Source organism: Taudactylus pleione, unplaced genomic scaffold (assembly GCF_031769625.1).
Source record: "Taudactylus pleione unplaced genomic scaffold, aTauple2 ptg000395l, whole genome shotgun sequence".
Taxonomy (NCBI): Eukaryota; Metazoa; Chordata; class Amphibia; order Anura; family Myobatrachidae; genus Taudactylus; species Taudactylus pleione.
In genome coordinates this window covers 2,335,024-2,356,432 of record NW_028284796.1, presented here as the reverse complement: position 1 = coordinate 2,356,432, position 21,409 = coordinate 2,335,024, and the positions used below count along the sequence as shown (strand labels likewise).

At 47.0% G+C, this 21,409-nt stretch overlaps 1 protein-coding gene across 1 annotated transcript in view; it reads right to left on the bottom strand.

Moving 5' to 3' along the window:
- The window catches only part of PCOLCE2 (procollagen C-endopeptidase enhancer 2), an 87,935-nt gene that overhangs the window by 56,273 nt on the left and 10,253 nt on the right, over nt 1-21,409 (bottom strand). Inside the window, exon 2 of the mRNA XM_088446269.1 lies at nt 14,772-14,880. Coding sequence (XP_088302395.1) covers nt 14,772-14,880 — 109 coding nt within the window. The remainder of the gene's footprint in view (nt 1-14,771; nt 14,881-21,409) is intronic.

Genomic DNA, 21,409 nt, shown 5'->3' with positions numbered 1-21,409 from the left:
TTTAAGCACTAAAATAAAATAAGCACAACCTAAACTTGCCATCCACCATTATCAAGATGTTTCAGGATTTTAGTTCACATACGTAACATGACTTCACTGATGGACACAAGGATATAGAGAAAACCCTTCTGTGCAGGTGGAGCGTACTTACTGTCACCTAGGAGGAGATACTGGGGAGAAATCTGAGTCGGAAGTGATTTTGAGCTGACTGCCCGAATCGCAAAATACGACGTGTCTGAAATCGCACCCAGGTGCATGGGTGTCGCATCTTGGGTCTGATTCAGAGATTGACATTAATGCAGTCGCAAATGCATTCTCTCACAGATTGCAATAGCGAAAAAATGCTAATGCCTTCCAAAATTTACCAGAGCATAGGGACGCCCACTGCTGCCTTCTCATATCCGTCCGTCGACGTACAACAGTGCAAACATCAGGAATGGCGTACGGGAGAGGGAAGCCTGTTTCTGATGGATCTCTAGCACCTACTAGCATTAGGCTGCTGCTAGTATCTACAGTACACAAATTAAGACATTTGGGTCTGCGGACACTAGAACAGTGGGTGGGATAAATCTGCGGACACTAGAACAGTGGGTGGGATAAGTTTGCACTTTCTTACACAAAGATTTGCAACGTAGTTCTACTGATTGCAGCATTAGCATTTGAAAGTAAGGGCAACCGTTCGCTGTTTGCGGTCTGTTCACGCCTCAAGGTCTGAACGAGCGAACAAAACTTGCGGACGTTTTTTGGGAAACTACGCCCCCTGGCCGCTCGCATCCTACGTCATGTCCACTATTTATTAGATTAATCGAGTACATCGACCAGGGTATGAGCTGCTCGCTATTCTTGTGGTTGGTTTTTGCTACCACAATTTTGCGAGCAGTTGTGGCTCTATAATAACTCAGTGACGTGGTCAATGACGCTGCTGTTTTAAATATGCACACCCATAAAACGCCCGTGTTGACCTTTAAGCACGCCTGCGATCGGATCTCCACTCCCCGTTTTCAAGCACCTTCCCCTGTTACCACCCACATACGCCTCATCCTGTCACTCAAATTAGCAGGCATTCGCTATTTTGCAAGCACATGAATTTCGGCCGCACTGACTGGTTCGCGCATGCGTATAACGATCCGTACGCATGCGCAGTTGGGCAAACATCGCTCGGAGCGAACGAGCTGTGCTTATGAGTGGCTCTGAATCAGGCCCTAAGTCTGACTCAGAATCAGGCCCTATGTATGCATGTACACGTATGAGATCTTGGAAACATAGATCAGGCAATACTTCTAATGCCGAAACTTTGAAGGTTATATATTTTAGTTCCAAAAATGGACAGTAAACATGATGCCACAGGGAAAACATATTAAGGAGGAACACTTAGGAATAATATAATGTACATGGGTAACTGCAGAAATCATCTATAGGATTAGACAGACATATAATATGATGCACTACTTCCCAGATTGCAACATACTGCTAAATTACCGATATAGATTATACCATTATTAGAAGGCTATCTATCAAACTGTGCGCCTACCTCTGTTTAGCACTCACTGCTAAAATTATTATCGATTTGTAACGCACTACAGTGCTGCACAAAGGCGAGAACAGGACATACAAGGTAGACTATTTAAATGTGTACATGAAAACAAAGGGTATGGAGGGCCCTGCTCATACTCAGAGTAAGTGTCAGAGGAGATTGTGACAGTTGTTAAGGTGCATTAGTGTGGCTAGTATGGTTGGAAGTAGGGTAATCTGTAGTAAATAGATGAATTTCCACTCCAGAGATTTGAATGCTGTGGGAGAGTGCAATCAGATGTCATGGGGAATTCCATAGGCGTGCAGTGGCATGAGAGACATCTTGAAGGTAGGAGTGAGAAAAGACAAGGTGCAGGTCAGAGATAGCTCTAAGGGGATGGAAGGTATTGAGATTATATATGAGATGTATGAAGAGGTGATGTTGAGGATTGGTTATTGAGGGCTTTATAGCTAAGGGTGAGCCATTTAAATGCTTTATGTACGGTATGAATTAGCAGTTGGTGTGGGCTGTCCAGTGTGCTAAATATGGGGTGGGTCAGAGACTCAGAGCCGCCAAGCACAGCTCTGTCAGGTGCAGAAGCCGCGGCCCGTGTTCCGCCATCTCAGGGGACTTCTGCATCAGCAGTAGAGATGGCTAGTGAGTGAGTGTCTCAACACACGGACTCGAATCATTCAGATGAGCAAATGATTTGAGTCACTCAGTGTTTGGTGAGTCGAGACACCCACCTCCCCTAGCCTCTCGGTCAGTGGTAGCTAGTGAATGGCAGCTCCGCCCCCTACACTGCTGATCCGACCTGATCATATTTCTGTGCACTGAGGGCCTAACTCAGACCCGCTCGCGAGCGCTGAGCGCTCGCAAGCGGGTCGATGTTGGCCCAGTGCGCATGTGCACGACGGAGGCGGCTCCGTCGAGCGCATGCGCGAGACCTGCATAGCGACGGGCAAGCTGTCGCTCCGGGTCTCGCCACAAAGTGGGCGTGCTGTTGATGGTGAGTGACAGCACGCCCCCTTTGGTGGGCGTGCCGGGGGCGTGGCTGCCCAGACGGAGGCGTTTCCATAGCGTTCCCCACAGGTGATGTCAGTGGGAGTGCTCTCGGCTCTGATAGAGCCGAAAGCACTCCAGGGCTTGCGGCAACGAGACCCTACCACAAGGGTCTCGTCGCAAGCCCGATGGTCACGATGGTCTTGACCATCGCGACCATCTTTCTGGCCGCTCGCTATAGCTGTGGTCACCCACAGCTATACGAGCGGCCAGGAGGCCTCACTAAAAATGAAGAAGGACGGCCCTGATTCAGAGCGAGCGCTCTGTCAGAGCGTCCGGCTCTGAATCAGATCAGCAGTGTAGGGGGCGGAGCTGTCAGTGACTCTGAGTCGTGCAGCTACTGCCAGGGCTCAGGGCAGTGCACTGACTCTCCTGAGTCAGTGCAGAGACTTGAACTGGGCTGCGGGGAGCGGAGCTGTCAGCGACTCACTGAGTTGCGCAGCTACAGCCAGGGCTCGAGGAGTTCACTGACTCAGGAGAGTCAGTGAGAACCCTGAGCTGTAGTGCTGGGCTGTCAGCGACTTACTCCGAGTCGCTGGCTCCCCTGCTGACTCCAGCGCTGCTCTATCTAAAGAGCCGTGTCTCGAGACACTTCACTGAGTTGAGCCATGAGTGAATCGATCTGCCCGTCCCTAATCAGCAGTAGTTCTGACGGGATGGGCAGGGGCATGCATCCCTGGCGTTGCTGGACTCAGCTGTGCTGTAGGGATGGACATTAGAAGCCGATGGTTAGCAACCATCGATGTTTCCGATTTGATGGAAGTATTTTTTCCATCTAATACCGGGAATTTGATGGTTTCCAGCCATCGGATGCAGCTTTCCCTATGCCCATCTGGTGCCTGGCTGTGAGGGGAGAGCATACACCAGGTGAGCAGCAGGAGAATAGATGCCGTGCACATATGTACAGCATTTATTCTCAGTGTAGGGGAGGCATGGGGGCAGCACAGCAGCTGGAAAAGTGCTGGTTGCGATGTGATGGCTAGTTGCCATCGCATCGTTGGATTTGATGATTGAAGCCCGGGAACAATTCGATGCCAGGCTTCCGATGTCTATTCCTACTGTCCAAGCGGCCATGATGTGCGCTCGGATTGGGGTTGTAGCAACCTCCGGCTTCTGCTCCTAATACTGCAGACCCAGCGGTGTCTCCTCTGTAGCGCACCCTGAGGCTATTGTATTGATGCAGGGGGTCTTTCTTTGCAGGGGCAGCTGTGGGTGCAGTTACCTATATCGTGGCAGTGATGCCAACTGCTGCTCCTGGGGTCCCTAATATGCCCCTCCCGCCTGGCGCATCGGGTTCTAAGCAGGCAACCTGTCCTGTGATTAGTCAGTGATGTCAGTATTCTGTTGTGCTGGCTGCTCCAGGGGGATATTATTGTGAACCCCCACAGGGATCCCTTTTTCACACAGCGTACAGTTCAGAAAGTCGGCAGGGCTAGGGTGCGCTGAGCTGTGAGGTCCCATCCTAGTGTTATGGGGGTTCAGCATGCATTGATCCCTGGGACCGTGGGGGCACTACTGTCAGTGGCTGTTAGATATTCTGATCCCCATATTCCTTAAGCAACGAGTGGTCTTCTTGGATGTGTCGTGGCTTGGGTGTCCCACCCTCTTTCTCTTTGTTCTTCGGTGTCCACAGCACCTATTGATTATGCCCGCCGTGCGTGGCTTAGGTGCACTCTGGTGGAGTCGGGGTCTCCGCTGACTGTGGTTACAATGGCTGGGTCTGTTGTGCCAGGAGTGGCTTTTGCCTCCTCCATGGCTTTGGACCCAGTGGCTATGGCAAGAGTGTTGTGGCGCTGGTGGGGGCACTGGATCCCATTATTTCAGGGCTGACTGCAATTGGGGTGGCTGGGGTATCAACGGTACCATCGAGCTCGGGGGTCCCCCCGCCTTCGCCGCAAACTGCTTTGATGCCCCTCCAGGGTCAGCTTATGCAGGCATTCAGCCTACCTGCGGCTTCCTCTGTTTCTATTGGTCCTGGCTGCGACAATTTCTGTCCTTGCTGTTTGTTCAACTGGCTTGGGTGCTATCCCAACCCATCACCTCTTTGGTTGCCTATTCAGAATGTCTCATGGCTGCCGTTCCCTCAGCTGCATTTCAGAATGTTGCCTTGGTGGATAACGTTATGGCGGTAGATCACCCCAGAAAATCAGGTGAGACCCCTGGCTCAGATAGAGTGGTATTGGAAGGGAATATTTCCTCTTCACTTCTGGCAATTCCTTTGGTGAGTCGCACAGCAAGACATAGGGGGAGTGCCTGGGTGTCGTTGTGAGGTGTGACAATACTGCGCTTTATGCAAACGCATACGCAGCGGAAAGTATGTCTACATGTTTGCTCTAAGGCTAAGAAAGAGTTCCCTGTGGCCAAGTATAAAGGGGGCGTTGGTGAAGATGTCTATAAATCATGTACGAACAGGCTTGGTGGGATGTTTGTATTAATATCATGTTACCTTGAGACCGGAGGATCGTGGAACTATTCTCAGATAATTCCCTCAGATCAACAAGATTTTGAAGTCATCCAGAAGGTTTATATGAAGAGCTTATGGCGAGTAGACACGACAAAAGCAGTCAGCCAATGCAAAGACCTAGAAGTCTGGTCGGAGGTCCAGTGAGCCATCAAGGCCTTCTACCAAGGTGGCAAATGTGCATTGCACACAGGGACCCTCTTCATCCTGCCTCTGCTCCTGGTGTTTTAGTGTTGTTATGCATTTAACAAAAACAATGCAATCTAGGGAACTGGTGTTGTTTATTTTTAAACTACTAAGTCATTTTTTTCAAAAATGTACCCAAAATGTTCCTTTTTGGGTATCACATTATGTAATTAATAGCTATTTAACCACTTGCCTGGCTGGGCTTTCCATGACATGGTCGCATCTGATCAGTCAGAAACGCCCTGTTGGTGGCTGCCGTAAGTTAATCTTCCAGAAGCCACCAGTCTCAGAGGAACCTCCCGGCCCCCCTGTACCAACGGCTGCTACCCCAGTGTCTGCCGATCACTGCTGGGCGCAATGATTGACCAGCCCTGTGGCAACCCCACCTGACAGCTGCAGAGAGAAGCCGCTGGGGAGGTGTAATAAAGGAGCCCTCTTCTCCTGTGTATACCCGGCGGCTGCTCTTCCCTGCAGCCGTCGGGGTAATTAATAAAAGGAAGCTCCCTGCTTATGATTATACAGGGCGGCTGCTCTTCTCTGCAGCCGCCAGGTAAAGTATGAACTGTGACTGGGAACCGGGGGTCAGAGCTGGAGGGTGCCGCCGGATGGCAGGCACATGGGTTCACAGGGGCTGGGAGTAATGGAAATGCTGTGATTTTCCGATATTTCGATTTTCCAATATATCGGGAAAAATAGATTTGTGGAAAATCGATATTTTTATCAATGGTTCCATGAACCGTTTGATTATGGCTAAATAGTTTCAAGTTCATGCACAGTATACCATAAAAATTGTATATTACATACATTTCCAAAAAAAAAGGATGTTTTTTTTTTTTTTTATAAAATTGTGTTGGATACGTGTTATATAGATGTTCTTGACCTACATTAATTCAATCATAAAAAAAAAAAAAAAAAATCGACAATTTTGGATTTTTTTTTTTTTTTGGGGGGGGGGGGGTGTTGGGGGTGGAATATTAGCCAGTTAAACACATTATCAAATTTTTCACCTGGAAGCTTTTTTATAAATATCAGCAAATATCTCAAAGCTGGTGTAAAATGTTTGCCCAAAAACAACCTGCAATCTGTCAATGACATCAAAGTTGGTTTTAAAAAAGTAGTTACATGGATTTTTTCAAAAAGCATAAAATTACATTTGTGTTTAAATCTAGCAAACATCATGAAGCAGAGTAGCCTGCTAGCTACCCACTGACTTCCAGTATCTCTCTGTCTCTATTCCTGTGGGAAATAAGATGAAGGACTTAGGCCCTGATTCAGAGCCGGACACTCTGACCAGAGCGCTCGCTCTGAATCAGGGCCGTCCTATTTAAATTTGGAGCGGCCTTTTGGACGCTCGCATAGCTGTGGGTCAAGACCATCGCGACCATCGGGCTTGTGACGAGACCCTGTGGTAGGGTCTATCAGAGCCAAAATCACTCCCACTGACATCACTAGTGATGTCACTGGGGCCGGCCCCAGACGGTAGGCGTTCCCATGGGAACGCCTCCGTCTGGCAGCCACGCCCCCGGCACGTCCACCAAAGGGGGCGTGCTGTCAATCACCATCGACAGCACGCCCCCTTTGGTGCGAGACCCGGAGCGACAGCTTTGGGGGTAAACTTACTAAAAGTCAAGTTTGGTGTTTTGGTAGTTTTTCAGTCGGTTTACCAAACCACTAATTTGCTAGAGCAGTGGTTCCCAAACTGGGTGCCCAAACTGGCTGCAACCCGGCACCAAAATAAGTTATTATATCACGTAGCTTCTGCTACCACCTGTCAGATTGCAGACTGGAAGCAACCTGTCCCACCATCCTTACTTTAACTTTGGTTTTGTTTGATATCAGCTTTGTACAGCTCATATTACTGTTTTTTTGTATTGCTTCTCTCACTTCTCATGTCCTTTCAATAAACTTTACCAAAAAAAACAAACAAACAAAGGGGGTCATTCAGACCCACTCGCGAGCACAGGACGCTCGCAAGCGGGTCGATGTTCCCCCACTGCGCATGCGCACGATGGAGGGAGCTCCGTCGTGCATATGCGCGAGACCCGGCGAGCGACGGGCTCTCCATCGCTCCGGGTCTCGCACCAAAGGGGGCGTGCTGTCGATGTTGATTGACAGCACGCCCCCTTTGGTGGGCGTGCCTGCCAGACGGAGGCGTTCCTACCGTCTGAAGCCGGCCCCACTGACATCACTAGTGATGTCAGTGGGAGTGATTTTGGCTCTGATACCGCAGGGTCTCCGTCGCAAGCCCGATGGTCGCGATGGTCAAGACCATTGCGACCATCATCATGGTTGCTCGCATATGCTGTGGGTGGTCACCCACAGCTATGCGAGCGGCCAGGAGGCTGCTCCATTTTCAAGGAGGAGGGCCCTGATTCAGAGCGAGCGCTCTGGTCAAAGCGTTCGGCTCTGAATCAGGCCCAAAATGCCTACTGTTGAAAAAGCATTTTAGAGAGATTGTGGAAGTAACCCCTACGTCAGGGATGGGGAACCTCAGGCCCGGGTGCCTCAGGATGCTCCAGGCATTGCTGTAATCACCGGCGATTGTGGCTCTGCCCCTGTGTGACATCACACGGAGGGGGCGTGGCCCTCAGCAGAAAAAAGGTTCCCCACTTCTGCGCTATGTACATGGCGCTACAGAGTATATGTACTGCTCCACCTGAGAGGTGTGTTATAAAATAGACTTACATCCAATTGTAGATGAGCCCCAAAGCAGTTACATAGTTTAGCACATATAAACTATACTATATGAATTAGAGATGAGCGGTTCGGATTCTGTGGAATCCGAACCGCTCCGAACATTGGGGATCCGAGTCCACCCGAACCCTGTTCGGGTGTTCACCGCCTGACTCGGATCCCCGTTCGGGGCCGAACGGCGGCCGCCTGATGTCGGATTCTCACTAGAGAATCCGACATCAGGTCTCCTCGCGTGTAGGGCAGAGCGCAGTGATAGCGCTCTGCCCTACACAGACACAGACACACAGCCGCCAGCGGCAGCTGTGTGTTTGTTACAGCAGCCAATGAGAGTCACACAGACTCTCATTGGCTGCTGCACGGAGGGAGCCGGCTGGAGCTCACACATGAGCTCCGTCTTCCGGCTCCCTCCTCAGCGTGTGACAGAGCGGACGGCGCGGGAGCGGGGATACAGGTAAGTTTTATTTTTTTTATTTTTTTACTTGTCAAAGGTCCGGGGGCGCTACTGGGGGGGGGGGGTCTGCACTACTGGGGGGGTCTGCTACTGGGGGGGGGCTATACTACTGGGGGGGCCATACTACAGAGGGGCCTGCTACTGGGGGGGCTATACTACTGGGGGGGGTCTGCACTACTGGGGGGGGTCTGCTACTGGGGGAGGCAATACTACTGGGGGGGCCATACTACAGAGGGGCCTGCTACTGGGGGGGGCTATACTACTGGGGGGGGGTCTGCTACTGGGGGGGCCCATACTACTGGGGGGGATCTGCACTATTGGGGGGCCATACTACAGAGGGGCCTGCTACTGGGGGGGGGGCTATACTACTGGGGGGGTCTGCACTACTGGGGGGGGTCTGCTACTGGGCAGGGCTATACTACTGGGGGGGCCATACTACAGAGGGGCCTGCTACTGGGGGGGGCTATACTACTGGGGGGGGTCTGCTACTGGGGGGCCATACTACTGAGGGGCCTGCTACTGGGGGGGGCCATACTACTGGGGGGGCCTACTACAGGGGGGGCCATACTACAGGGGGGGCCCATACTACAGGGGGGGCTACTACTGGAGCAGCCTACTACTGGGGGGGCCTGCTACTGGGGCAGCCTACTACTGGGGGAGCCATACTACTGGGGGGGCATACTACTGGGTGGCATGCTAATGGGGGGCATACTACTGGGGGGGCCTGCTAATGGGGGACATACTACTGGGGGGGCATACTACTGGGGAGCATTCAACTGGGGGCACTGCATAGTGGACCGTACTACTAAGGGGACTGCATAGGGGGCACCACTGCTGGGGGACATTGTGTAAGGGACACCGCTACTGTGGGCATTGTGTAAAAGGGTCACTACTGTGGGCATTGTGTAAAAGGGGCACTACTGTGTGTCGTAACATAAATAAGAGACACTACTTTATGGTGTAATGTGAATCAGGCCCTATGTGCGGTGTAATGCTAATAAGATTGTGCACTGTGACTCCTAGGGCCGTAGCCCACTTTGTAAACAAGTACTGTGACTCTGCTGGCTGTACCCCACTGGGTGGGTGCACTACTTTTCATTTCTGCCACTGCTGTGTGGCAATGTGTCATAGATGTGCTTTATACTGTGGTGTCTGTGTCGTTGTGCCGCTGCTTTGTCGCTTAGTAACCAGTCAGCTCACTGCAACCTTTGGCCAATAATGTTGAAAACAATATTATAAGCTGTGATATGGTCTAAATTGACTGGAAATTAATGTTATTGAGGTTAATAATACTCTAGGAAGAAAAAAAAGACCAATTTATGTGATTTTAGCTTTTTTTGTCAATTTTTGTAAAAAAATCCAAATCCAAATCCAAATCCAAATCCAAAGCCAGTCACCGCAGTTTGGCAAATCCAAATCCAAATCCAAAGCCGGACGACGAATTAGAACCAAATCCAAATCCAAATCCGGCAAAAATGGTCCGGCGCACATCCCTAATATGAATATGTTTCCCTATTTCCAAGTTATAGAACAGGTACATGATAGTAGGCAGTGCTTTGTACCCTTTATTGCAACACACATCTACTGTAATGCAGCACACATCCTTGGGCACGGATCCCTTGTAATGCACCTCACACCCTGTGTAATAAAGCACACATGCTCTGTAATGCAACACACAGCAATGTAATGGAGTTCACATATCCAGTAAATAAGCTGACTTTTTGGGCAAAAATTACTTGTAATTAATAACATAACCTTGGGTGTACAGCCATCAGTGTTCTGGAGAGCGGCAGCCATCTTCTTGTAGCACACATCCTCTGTATTCTTCTGCCCAGTGTTTCCTCCTTGGTGGGTGGAGAGTGATGACATCATCACTGTTTTGCACCCATCCGGCCTGGCCTTAGGGAGTTTGTTAAGTGGGTACACACTGGACAATATATCGTCCTTTCTATGGAACGGACGATATATCGTTTGAGGATCGGCAGGTGTTTGCAGACGATATGTCTGCGACGTAGTTCACAGACATATCGCATTAGCCCTGCTACACAGCCGATGAACGATATATCTGCAGATATATCGGTGCACCTTGCTGTGTGTACGGGCGACCTGCTGTCCGCCCGTGCCCCTGCTGTCATCTCAACGGCCCGCCCAGTTGTGATGTCAGCACAGACATATCGAGCGGCCCATCGGTAAGTGTGTATAGCTTACCTGATCAGTTGCTCTGTCAGAGCGATGGCGGATCGGCAGATAGTTCTGCCAGGTGTGTAAAAATAAAAGTGATTAGTACTGTATGGACAGTTTTAAATTGATCATGGCATCCTTAGGCTTATATAGTATCTAAAGGGTGGATTTTTCTATCAATATAATTGACTTGTCTTATACAGTAACCTATACTCAACAATTTGTTATAGTCGTGAAGTTTCTTCAGGATGATTTTGTTTGAAATGGTAAAAAACATATTGGAAGCATTCATGTCATATGTCCCATCTGCTGCAGTACGTGTTGCTCCAACATGCCAGTAATGAGGAAGCTGAGATAAAAGAAACACATTTACTTGCTGCTGAATGTACTTTTGACCCTGTTAGGACATAACTAAGATGAAACAATAGTCGGAAGTACTATAAAATTCCTTGGTACTCTTTGTTTGTATTTCTAATAAATGGCGCTTTAAGATGCTGAATTGATAACTGGTCAGGTATTTGACTGTAAATCTTATTAACATTGTGATTTGAAAACCTGCTGGATGCCACACCAGGTCACAGAACATATTACTTCACTTCACTGTTAGAAATGTAAAGAGAATGGGATTGGAACCAGATACAGATATGTAGAGAAACACAAAGCAGATTTCCATGGTTTAGGAGTCCCGAGATATATCTCAAAGAAGAATAATGCAGCTCTCTATACATGGATGAATACATAACTATGGCCATATTCATCACGGATCGCAACTGCAACAGCGTACGCAGATCAGTCGATGGTGTGTACTGTGTGAGTTAGCATTGCGATCGCTCTGCGACCACTCACGCAGAAAGAAAGCCATCGCAGAGTAAGTGACAGGAGGCCAGCGTTTGGGGTGATAACGGGGGTTGTGGTTGGAGAAAAGCAGGCGTGCCTGTCTGTTTGAACGCCGTTGCATGAGCATGCATAAATTAGCCACTGCAACGGCATACGCAGCTTGTGTACTTACTGCGTTGACGGTTAGCATTTTCTGAGTAAGGCCAGACCTGCTGTAATTTTGCATGAGGGGTCAATGTTACTCGATGTTACCAATGTATACGCAGGACTGCAAGGTATTACGGATGTGAGATAGGTAGTGGGCGTCTCTATGCTGGCTGTGTGACGGCTTTGCGATTGCTTTCATCAGCATATTTTCGCAACAAACCTCCATGCGTAATTGCAGCTGCGATAGCAATAGCGATCCGTAGTGAATCAGGCCCTATATATTGTAATTATAATCAAAACAACTTTGATTTTTATAACTTACAACCTGGAAATACAGAACAAGGCCAAATGTAGGCTCAAAACTATTTGAGTAAATTAAACTTTAATATCACTTTGTGGCATAAATCTACTTATAAGTGAAAAAATGTAACACATTATTAAGCACACACTTATATCCCTTTCACACTGCTTTGCTGGGTCATACCAGGGATTTTATACACAGGTCCATCCAGGATACGACCCGGCTGAGATCCCTTTCAAACTGGCAGCCAGACCTGGCTTATTGCTGGGTCGATGATGTCACCACCATCACGTGCTGAGCAGGCGCTTGGAGATGAGATCATCTCCAAGCGCCAGCTCTTCCTATGTTGTGAACTGGTCCCGGGTCGCATCAACCCAGGTTACCGTTCTCACTGCACCGCAAGCTGAGTTGAACCCGTGTTCAACCCTGTTCATTATCCGGGTTGAAATGCCGGGTCGCACGACCCGGGTTGTATCGACTGGGCCCTTTCACACTGCACAATAACCCGGGTTACTGCGCGTTCACATGCAATAATCCAGGTTATTGCTGGCAGTGTGAAAGGGGTATAAATAACCACAAGTGTTGTTTTATTTGTATGAATTAAGGATACTAGAAAGCCATTCAATGGATGTGTCATTACATTTTTATCCACAGACTCAAAAGAGACATAAAGGGAAAGTAAGTAATACCTCTGTAGTTTGGGGTCCAAGAGGAAACAGTTCCTCCAAAAAAGGACACCGAGGACAGTTCATTAATGTATTTAATTGTTCCAATCATTTTTAAAAGTGTTCTTAGAAATCCCACAGCCTTACATTTGCTATCATACCTCTGTGTTTTATAAGTGTATTCTTAGGTAGATCAACTTTGGTGTCTGCTATACTTTATACATTGTGATAAACACCTCAGTATTAGTAATGCTGGCAGATGGTAGGACAGAAGGAGACTTCTACTGATTCTGACTCATGAAGCTCATGCTAGTAACATATGGATGATGATCTCACACGCAGACATCTAGGTATCTATGGAATCAGAAGTCATCTCAGTATCCCAATGACTAATCTCTAGTTCAGGTGGAAAAATAACAAATCAAGCTTACTCACAAGAAGGCATACAGTATATCTTCTAGTTATATAAGGGTCAATAATCCTCCGGGATTCTAGCAAAATAAGTATGTACAACATACAGGTCAACTCTTGATTGCATGAAATAAATCAGTGAATGAAAGTATTTAATTTTCTCTTTAGCTCTAAGCATATAGAATGGTCAGGACCTGGTGTACCTAATAAGGCAGTCTGAGGGGGCATGATTTGATGTAGGTGGGGTTTCCTATGACCACATTAATTGCACATCTGTGTATGTATGGGCATATTTATTTTATTCTGGGTGTCAACTGTAGGAACCATTATAGATATTGAAGATATTGAATCTATAAGTCAAAAGCTGCAGCTGCAACAATAAAGCAATAAATATGGAGATATTGTGAACATTTCTATATATGATACATTTCTAAAGATAAATGTAAATTGTTGTACAATTCGGCGATGTGTCATACAAGTTATATTCCCTAGAGCAATCTCTAACTGCAGACAACACAGCTCACAGAATAATACCATCTCTTATGGATCATGGAAAACATGTTTGGCACCAAACTCATAAGAAGTAGTATAGCAATGTGGTCAGACCACAATTATCAGGCGGTGAGTAACTAGGAACAGGCCACCCTCACAGGGAACAGGCAAACCTCTCCTACATGGTCCGGGAGATACTATAATGAGAATGAGACTCTCCCACCACTGCTACTAACCTCTACTAAACACTCTGATTTGCTTATAGAAAGAAAACCTTATATATACATATATATATATATATATATATATCACGCACCTATATATATTCTAAAGTGATGTGAGATAGGGGTGCAATAGTCAATTGTTTTGGCTGCCCATACTTTATCACGCATGTCGCGCCCAAACAGGTTTTAGCAGTGTAACGCTGCTAATCCTATCTAAAGTCCTGGTTAGGGCTCCCAAAACCAGGACCTATTGCACATTTCTGCCCGCCACCTTAGGAGGGTGTGAGCAGAAATGCCGGCACCGATGGCTATCATACCCAATTGGAGCAACAATTGAATTGCTCCGTCGGGCACCCCTTGTGAGAAATAACCAAACATTTTGACCACCAGACAGGCCCTTAAATACACTTCCGACATCCTCACATAAACTTTATTTAATATTAAAAATGTTTCTGTAGATTACAATGCATGGGCTTTATTTAATCAGTGCACATAAATTTAACATCTGCGGAAGGAGCATGACATAAAATGGCCCCAATACTAAGTATTACGGCAACGCTCTGAAAATGGCCGCTTTCTCATGATTGACCAGAAAATAACACATTAATAATTTAACCCCTGAGAGATGCACAGATAGCCACATGAATGATGTTACAGTGAACAAACACGTTCTGGTGCGTACACACGTCATACAGTACCACGGTCAGAAAACGATAACGATCGTTATATGATCGTCCTGCATGTGTTGACACATGCATTAACCCCCTAACGACTATAACGACCCGCGATTAACGATCGCGGGTCCCTATAGTAAACAGGCTAACCTGGTCGATATCGACAAAGTTGGCCTGCATGCACGGGCGACGGTCGATGGTCGTCATCGTCCATTCGTTCCCGCGCATCTACCATTGTTTGCAGGGGCCAGAAACTACGATTTTGATTGTTAACGTTAAAATCGTGCAGTTTATCTGATCGTGTGTACGTCCCATAAGGTGTAGTTATTGGACACAACTTGTTTTAACGAAACATAATAAACAAAAATCTTGTGATGGGGAAATTAAGCTCACAGGGGAAAGCTGGTGCTATGGTAGAAAAGTACATTGCTATTATATTACATATATAATCTAACAAGTAAACCCCACCTACCGTAATCTTCCATGTACACTTGCTGTTTGGTGGGTAAACTCCAGGAAACCCCTCACTTCCGAGTACACCTGTTTCTCCAGTTAGATTTCCACCACAAGTAAAAGTGTGCCTGACAGGAAAGAACACTAGTGAGCACAGGTTATACATTCAGCAACAGCAATGCACAGAAGAAAATACAGATGAGCACAGGCTGCATAATCAGCAACATCAATGCACAGGAGAGATATCACAGGCAGTATAATCAGTAACATCAATGCACAGGAGAGAACACTGGTGAGCACATGCTGTATTATCAGCAACATCAATGTACAGGAGAGAACACTGGTGAATACATGCAGTATAATCAGCAACATCAATGCACAGGAGAGAACACTGGTTAATACATTCAGTTTAATCAGCAACATAAATGCACAGGAGAGAAAACTGGTGAATACATGCAGTATAATCAGCAACATTAATGCACAGGAGAGAACACTGGTGAATACATGCAGTATAATCAGCAACATCAATGCACAGCAGAGAACACTGGATAATACATTCAGTTTAATCAGCAACATCAATGCACAGAAGAGAACACTGGTGAACACAGGTTGCATAATCAGCAACATCAATGCACAGGAGAGAACACTGTATAGACACCAAGAGCAATGTACGTGAGAGAACACTGGTGAGCACAGACTGTATAGACAGCAATATCAATACATGGGAGAGAACCAGGGGCATAACTAGACCTTGGGGGGGCCCCATAGCTAAATTTTCACAGGTCCCTCCCCCTCTCCCCGGCTCACCTCTTGAGCTCCGTGGTAGTCCTCCTTCAGCAAATGCTGCGCAGGGCAGGCACATCTGCTCTCCTCGTTGGCACCATCTCTGTCTCTCCTCGCTGACTGATGGGAGGAGGCGTGGCCGTGTTAAGCCTGCTGGGACATCCCCGGATAATGGCCACGCCTCCTCCCAGTATCAGTCAGTGAGGAGAGACAGAAGTGGAACCAACCCGTAGAGAAGATGTGCCTGCCCTGCGCAGCACACTGCTGAAGGAGGATGACCACAGCGCATAGCTGGCTGGTCTGGCAGAATAGGTGCAGTGGGAAGGTCAGGCCCTAGAGACGGCCCAGGTCCCATAGCAGCCTCACCTCCTGACCCTAGGTAGTTACGCCGTCGCCACTGGAGAGAACACTGGAGGTCACAAGCTGTATAATCAGCAACATCAATGCACGTTAGAGAACACTGGTGAGCACAGACTGTATAGTCAGCAACATCAATGTATACGAGAGAACACTGGAGAGCACAGACTATAGTCAGCAACATCAATACATGGGAGAGAACACTGGAAAGCACAGTCTGTATAGTAAGCCTGTAATGTTATATTAATTGTCAGCCTTATTGCACAAGTGTGGACACTAGGGAACTACAGTATTCCACCAAAAAATCCTGATTCTCTGTGACAAAAGGGGTGTTGGCTATTTGCACAGAGGAATGATCCCATCTGGTTTTAGTTGACTGGATTTAGCCTACTATTCCCCTACCCCGACGAACTGGGGTATGAAGGGCCCATCGGGGGAAAGCAGTGGTAGGGGCCCATTCTTAAGAGGTGTTGCCAGCCACCAGAGAGGTTGTGGCCAACCAGCACAGTCGTGGCTAACCTTTCGAGAGTGCATCCCTGGACCACTTCCAAATATATATAGCAAATGAATGATAATGTATCAGATTGATAACAGCAATGCACTGTAGTGAATACACCATAGTCCTGGAAATGCAGTATAATGTAACAGATGTATAATAATAATTAATATTAACATAACGGTGATCCAGTCTATATCGCATTAATGCACTCTACATATGACAGGGGACCCCGGTGCTGACCGGCCAGTGTCTAAAATTCAATGAGAACTACATTACGTCTAGTGAAGGCCAAATACAGGCCATTGTGAAAAAAAATTTAACTATCTAATCTCTTACCACTGGAATGACTTGTAGGTTAGTGAATGAATGCAAAAATACAATGCCATATCAATCAATGGTAGGAGTTGTGTTCATTATATTAAAGCCCACAGCCAACAAGAGGAGTGGACATTGTGGTGTCATCACCACCCACTTTGATTAGCAGGATAATAAATATTGGTGTACAGTAGTTTCTATAGATATGAACCAAGCACCCATGTTCATCAGTGGTCCTGCTCTACCCTCTACAGGTAACTGACCAAAGTAACAATGTATAATTTCAGTGCACAGTCTGGAACCTGACCCCTAAAGGAAGGGTGGGCCCCAGGCAATGGGGCCCACCAGGGATTTCCCCTGTACCCCTGTGAGCCAGTCTGACCCAGGGTTGACACGTATGTTGAACACTGGTGAATAATATATCACAATTCTCACTATGCAGGAGAGAACACTAGGGAGCATAGGCTAAATACAAAAGTGAAAACTTAAGAACACCCACTTTCATATATGGGTTTTTACATATCAGGGCAGGGTAATTACTTTGTCCCACGTAGCTTCTACATGCTGGCTTATTTTGTGTTAGCTAAATAATGAGATCAACAATTCTGTTATTTGATACTTTAGCTTAGATTTACCAGTTTTTAGGCATTGGTGAGGTCTAAATTATTGCTAATTATTCCCTAATAAGTATACTGATTTAAAAGATAGTCTACATTATTTTTCAAATGACTAAATAATTACTGTAGCATTCTTACTGCACATAAACCAGTGTAAAAGCATCACTACCTCACTACTACACCCCTGTAACAGCATGCACACTATCCAAACACCGCCAGGAAGGGAAATCTTAGTCTACAACATAAACCCAAAGTAATGTCTAGGATAACGTGAAGCAAGAGCGGGGTAGCGGTGAGCATATATAATCTTCCACTGCAATAGCTGTCAGACTCATAAAGATAATCATCAGGGAACCCATAAAGTCCCATGCATATTTGTCATCTAAGTGTTGGAAATATTTACACTGTAACTTAAAACCTGTTTCATATTAATGGAAAACCACCACCAATAAATTAAATAAGGAAACACAAACATACAAGATCCTGTGCTCCTGGTGACTACCTGTATTATAATATGTCAACTCCCAGTGGTAAACACAGGATTTTGAAGGGGGATTTCCATACACACACACATACACATACAGGGAATCCGGAAAGTATTCACAGCGCATCACTTTTTCCACATTTTGTTATGTTACAGCCTTATTCCAAAATGGAATAAATTCATTTTTGTCCTCATAATTCTACACACAATACCCCAAAATGACAACGTGCAAAAAGATTTTATGAGATTTTGCAAATTTAATAAAAAAAAACAAAACCTAAGAAATCACATGTACATACAGTAAGTATTCACAATATTCAAGTGGTTTCCCTGTGTGTCCCACAGTGTTATAAAATAAAAGCTGTGGGACACACAGGGAAACGCGTCAGAAACACTCTGTACTGAATTCTTTGACTGCACTGGGACTTTCATACCATCTTTCTAACGCCTGGACCAAGCCTTGGAAACTTTTTTTGACAACTGCACTTTACCTACAGTGGACTGTAATTTTTTTCGACGCAGTAACCTCATCTACAAAAGGTTCATCAACAATAAGGCACTACCACCATGCAGGATTGCTTCTGCTAATTAAACCCATGTGGTTGGACCATAGTGGTAATTATAGGAGACTGTGCAACTACCAACTGTAATATTCATGCAATATTTTATCCATCATTTGCCATTATAGAGAGGATACAATAGGAAAAGGTGTTTTTTGTCAATTATATATTTCCCAGAAGCTGACTGACTATCCAGTGAAAATTATGTGATCGATATTTTTATCCATAATGATATAGAGTTCCATTCAGATTCCTATTAAAGGAAAAGATTTTATGAACTATTATATAAATGTATTTTTCTTTACTATACAGTTGTTTTATGATAAATGTGTTGATGCACTATATCCATTCCATTTTTTATTCATTTACATTGTATGAGTATTCTAGCGCTGTACACCAGATACACACAGCATACATACACACAGAGTACAATTTGTCAAGAGCTTAACAGACATATTTTACTGTTACCAGGAGAAGTCCAGGGAGTCAGCGTGAAAGTATCTGATAAAGGGAGCGTGGGTGAGGTGGTCGGTGGAAAGGTGTAGAGGGCCAAATTCACAATAGATATCAAGGAGAGGACTCACACCCTAGGGTCAGCCCGACTCCGGCAGACAAAGGACCTGGACGGTGGTAAGCTGGAGGTTCCAGACTCCCAGCACTTTAACAGCCCCAGCCACAGAAGAAGAGCCAGAGGGAGGCAGAAGTGACCACTGGAGACAGCAGAGGCAGAGCGGGACCTTAAGGTAAGTATCAGTAGGTTCAGGTGGGTGGTCTGAACTGCTGGAGAAAGAGGCTGGATCACGTTGCCAGCGTGGAACCAATCAGAGTCAGACCAGGAGCAGGTCAGGACGGGAGAGCAGAGCCACACTGCCACTGTGTGTGGAGCCACGGCAGCTCCGTTGTGCCCGCGGCCAGTGCAGAGACGGAGACAAGACTGTCTCCATCTCTGAAAAACAAATTTGGTCCCTCAGGGGGGTTTCCGGGTATTCAGAAACCCCCCTGCGTGCGCACCTGACTCCTGATACATTTTCCTAATTAACAGGAAAAGTGCTCCCATCATGGTTAAGACCCTACTGGGCCCTACACATAGAACTAATTTTGGTCCTCCAAATGTTTTTACCTCTGCCAGACTTCATGACACAATGTTATTTGACATCTAAGCAGCCGTACTGCGGATATTTCCGTGACTGCTTGTGTTAGTAAAGTTCGCCATACACCTTAAGATTATTTGTCCAACCCTCCAACTAGTTTACTGCTTGAAACAGAAATCTGGTAATGTCTGGGAGAAAATAACAGTCGACCATTTGCTCCCAGACAAATTGGTAAAATCCGTTTGATTTAACCAATTTATCTGATCGCCCCGTTTTTGTCTGTTTTTCAGTGTTTTGGAGCCAGTTGTCGTTTGCTCACATATATTACCAGATTTTCATTCCAAACAGCCTACTAGACAATTAGTCAAGTTATTTTTTGGGTAATAAGGGTCTGATCAGCCTAAAATTAAAAGATTTGTATTACTTGATAATATGTTTACATACAATAAAACCTTTTATTGGTTTCTCTAGTAGTATGGACTCCAAATGCTAAACATAGAGTTTCATATTTGATAGAAAGTAGATATCTATATGTCTTGCAATTTGCACAGCCATTGAAGGTCACCCCATACATTCTTTTCCATATCACATGCAATAGATGTCTATCACCGTTACTCAATGCTTGCTGACTTTCTGGCTGACCCTTTCGGGAAGGGGCAGCCAGGTCGGCGTTCCAGGGGGCATGGTGGCAGGAATAGTGGGCAGTGTGGGGTTGTAGCAGTGCCGATATTTCCGCCATTGTAAAGCAGGTGGCGGGGCTACAATCACACAATTCAGCATGAATCGCGTCAACAGACCCGTCTGGACTGCTCACTTTGAAAGCTAAGTACTGAGTTCAACGGAAGGGGGGGGGGGGGGAACAGGGCGGCGGCCAAACCCGGAGACTCACGTCCACCAGCGGGGGGCCGGGAGCGTCTCCCGATATTTAGGAGGCTCCTGGCCATTGCGGTAGAGTCGTCAAATATGCGCTATTCCCTGTAATTTAGATGCAAGAACCATATGGCCCCTGATGATTAAGAATCCACCTCGCTACAGGGATACTTATCACTAGAGATTAGCGGTGCGGATTTCTTGGAAACCAAACACGCCTGATCCCACTGTCGAATCTCATAGTTTTGGCACGGGAGCCAATTTTAAAAGTCCCACTGAAATCAATGGGCTAACCACTGGCTCTCAGCCAATCAGCGCTTTCCCATAGACTTCAATGGGGCAAACGGACGCATGATGGTGGCCCCCACCGCACCTAGGAAATTGCCACCCACAGTGCCAACACCGATGCACCACCGCAATGCAGACACCGCCAGCAACCCTGCACGTAGGACACCATTGGCACCTCTGCACTGCCGACACCGCCGGCACTTCCTCACTCAGAACATTGCCAGTGCTCCTGCACTGAGAACACCGCCAGTACTCCCGCACTGAGGACACCGCCGCCACCCACACCACCGACACCCCCGCACGGCCGACACCACCGCACTGAAGAAAATGCCGGCACCTTCTGTCAGAGTTAGTGCACCATTGGTGTATTCAACCTGCACTGTATCCAACCCGCACTGTATTTGACCTGCACTGTAACCCGCTCTGCATCCGACCCGCACTGTATCCGACCCGCACTGTGGGTCTCATTCAGACCCGCTCGCGAGCGCAGGACACTCGCAAGCGAGTCAATGGTACCCAAATGCGCATGCGCACGACATCGAGCAGGGAAGCCGTCGCTCGGGGTCTCGCTACAAAGGGGGCGTACTGTCGATGGTGAGTGACAGCATGCCCCCTTTGGTGGGCGTGCTGGGGCGTGGCTGCCCAGACGGAGGCATTCATGGGAACGCCTACCGTCTGGGTCCGGCCCCACTGACATCACTAGTGATGTCAGTGGGAGTGATTTTGGCTCCGAAAAGCAGCTGTTCCCATTGCCAGCTTGTGTGCATGTGTGATCTGAGGTCTCGTATGTGCG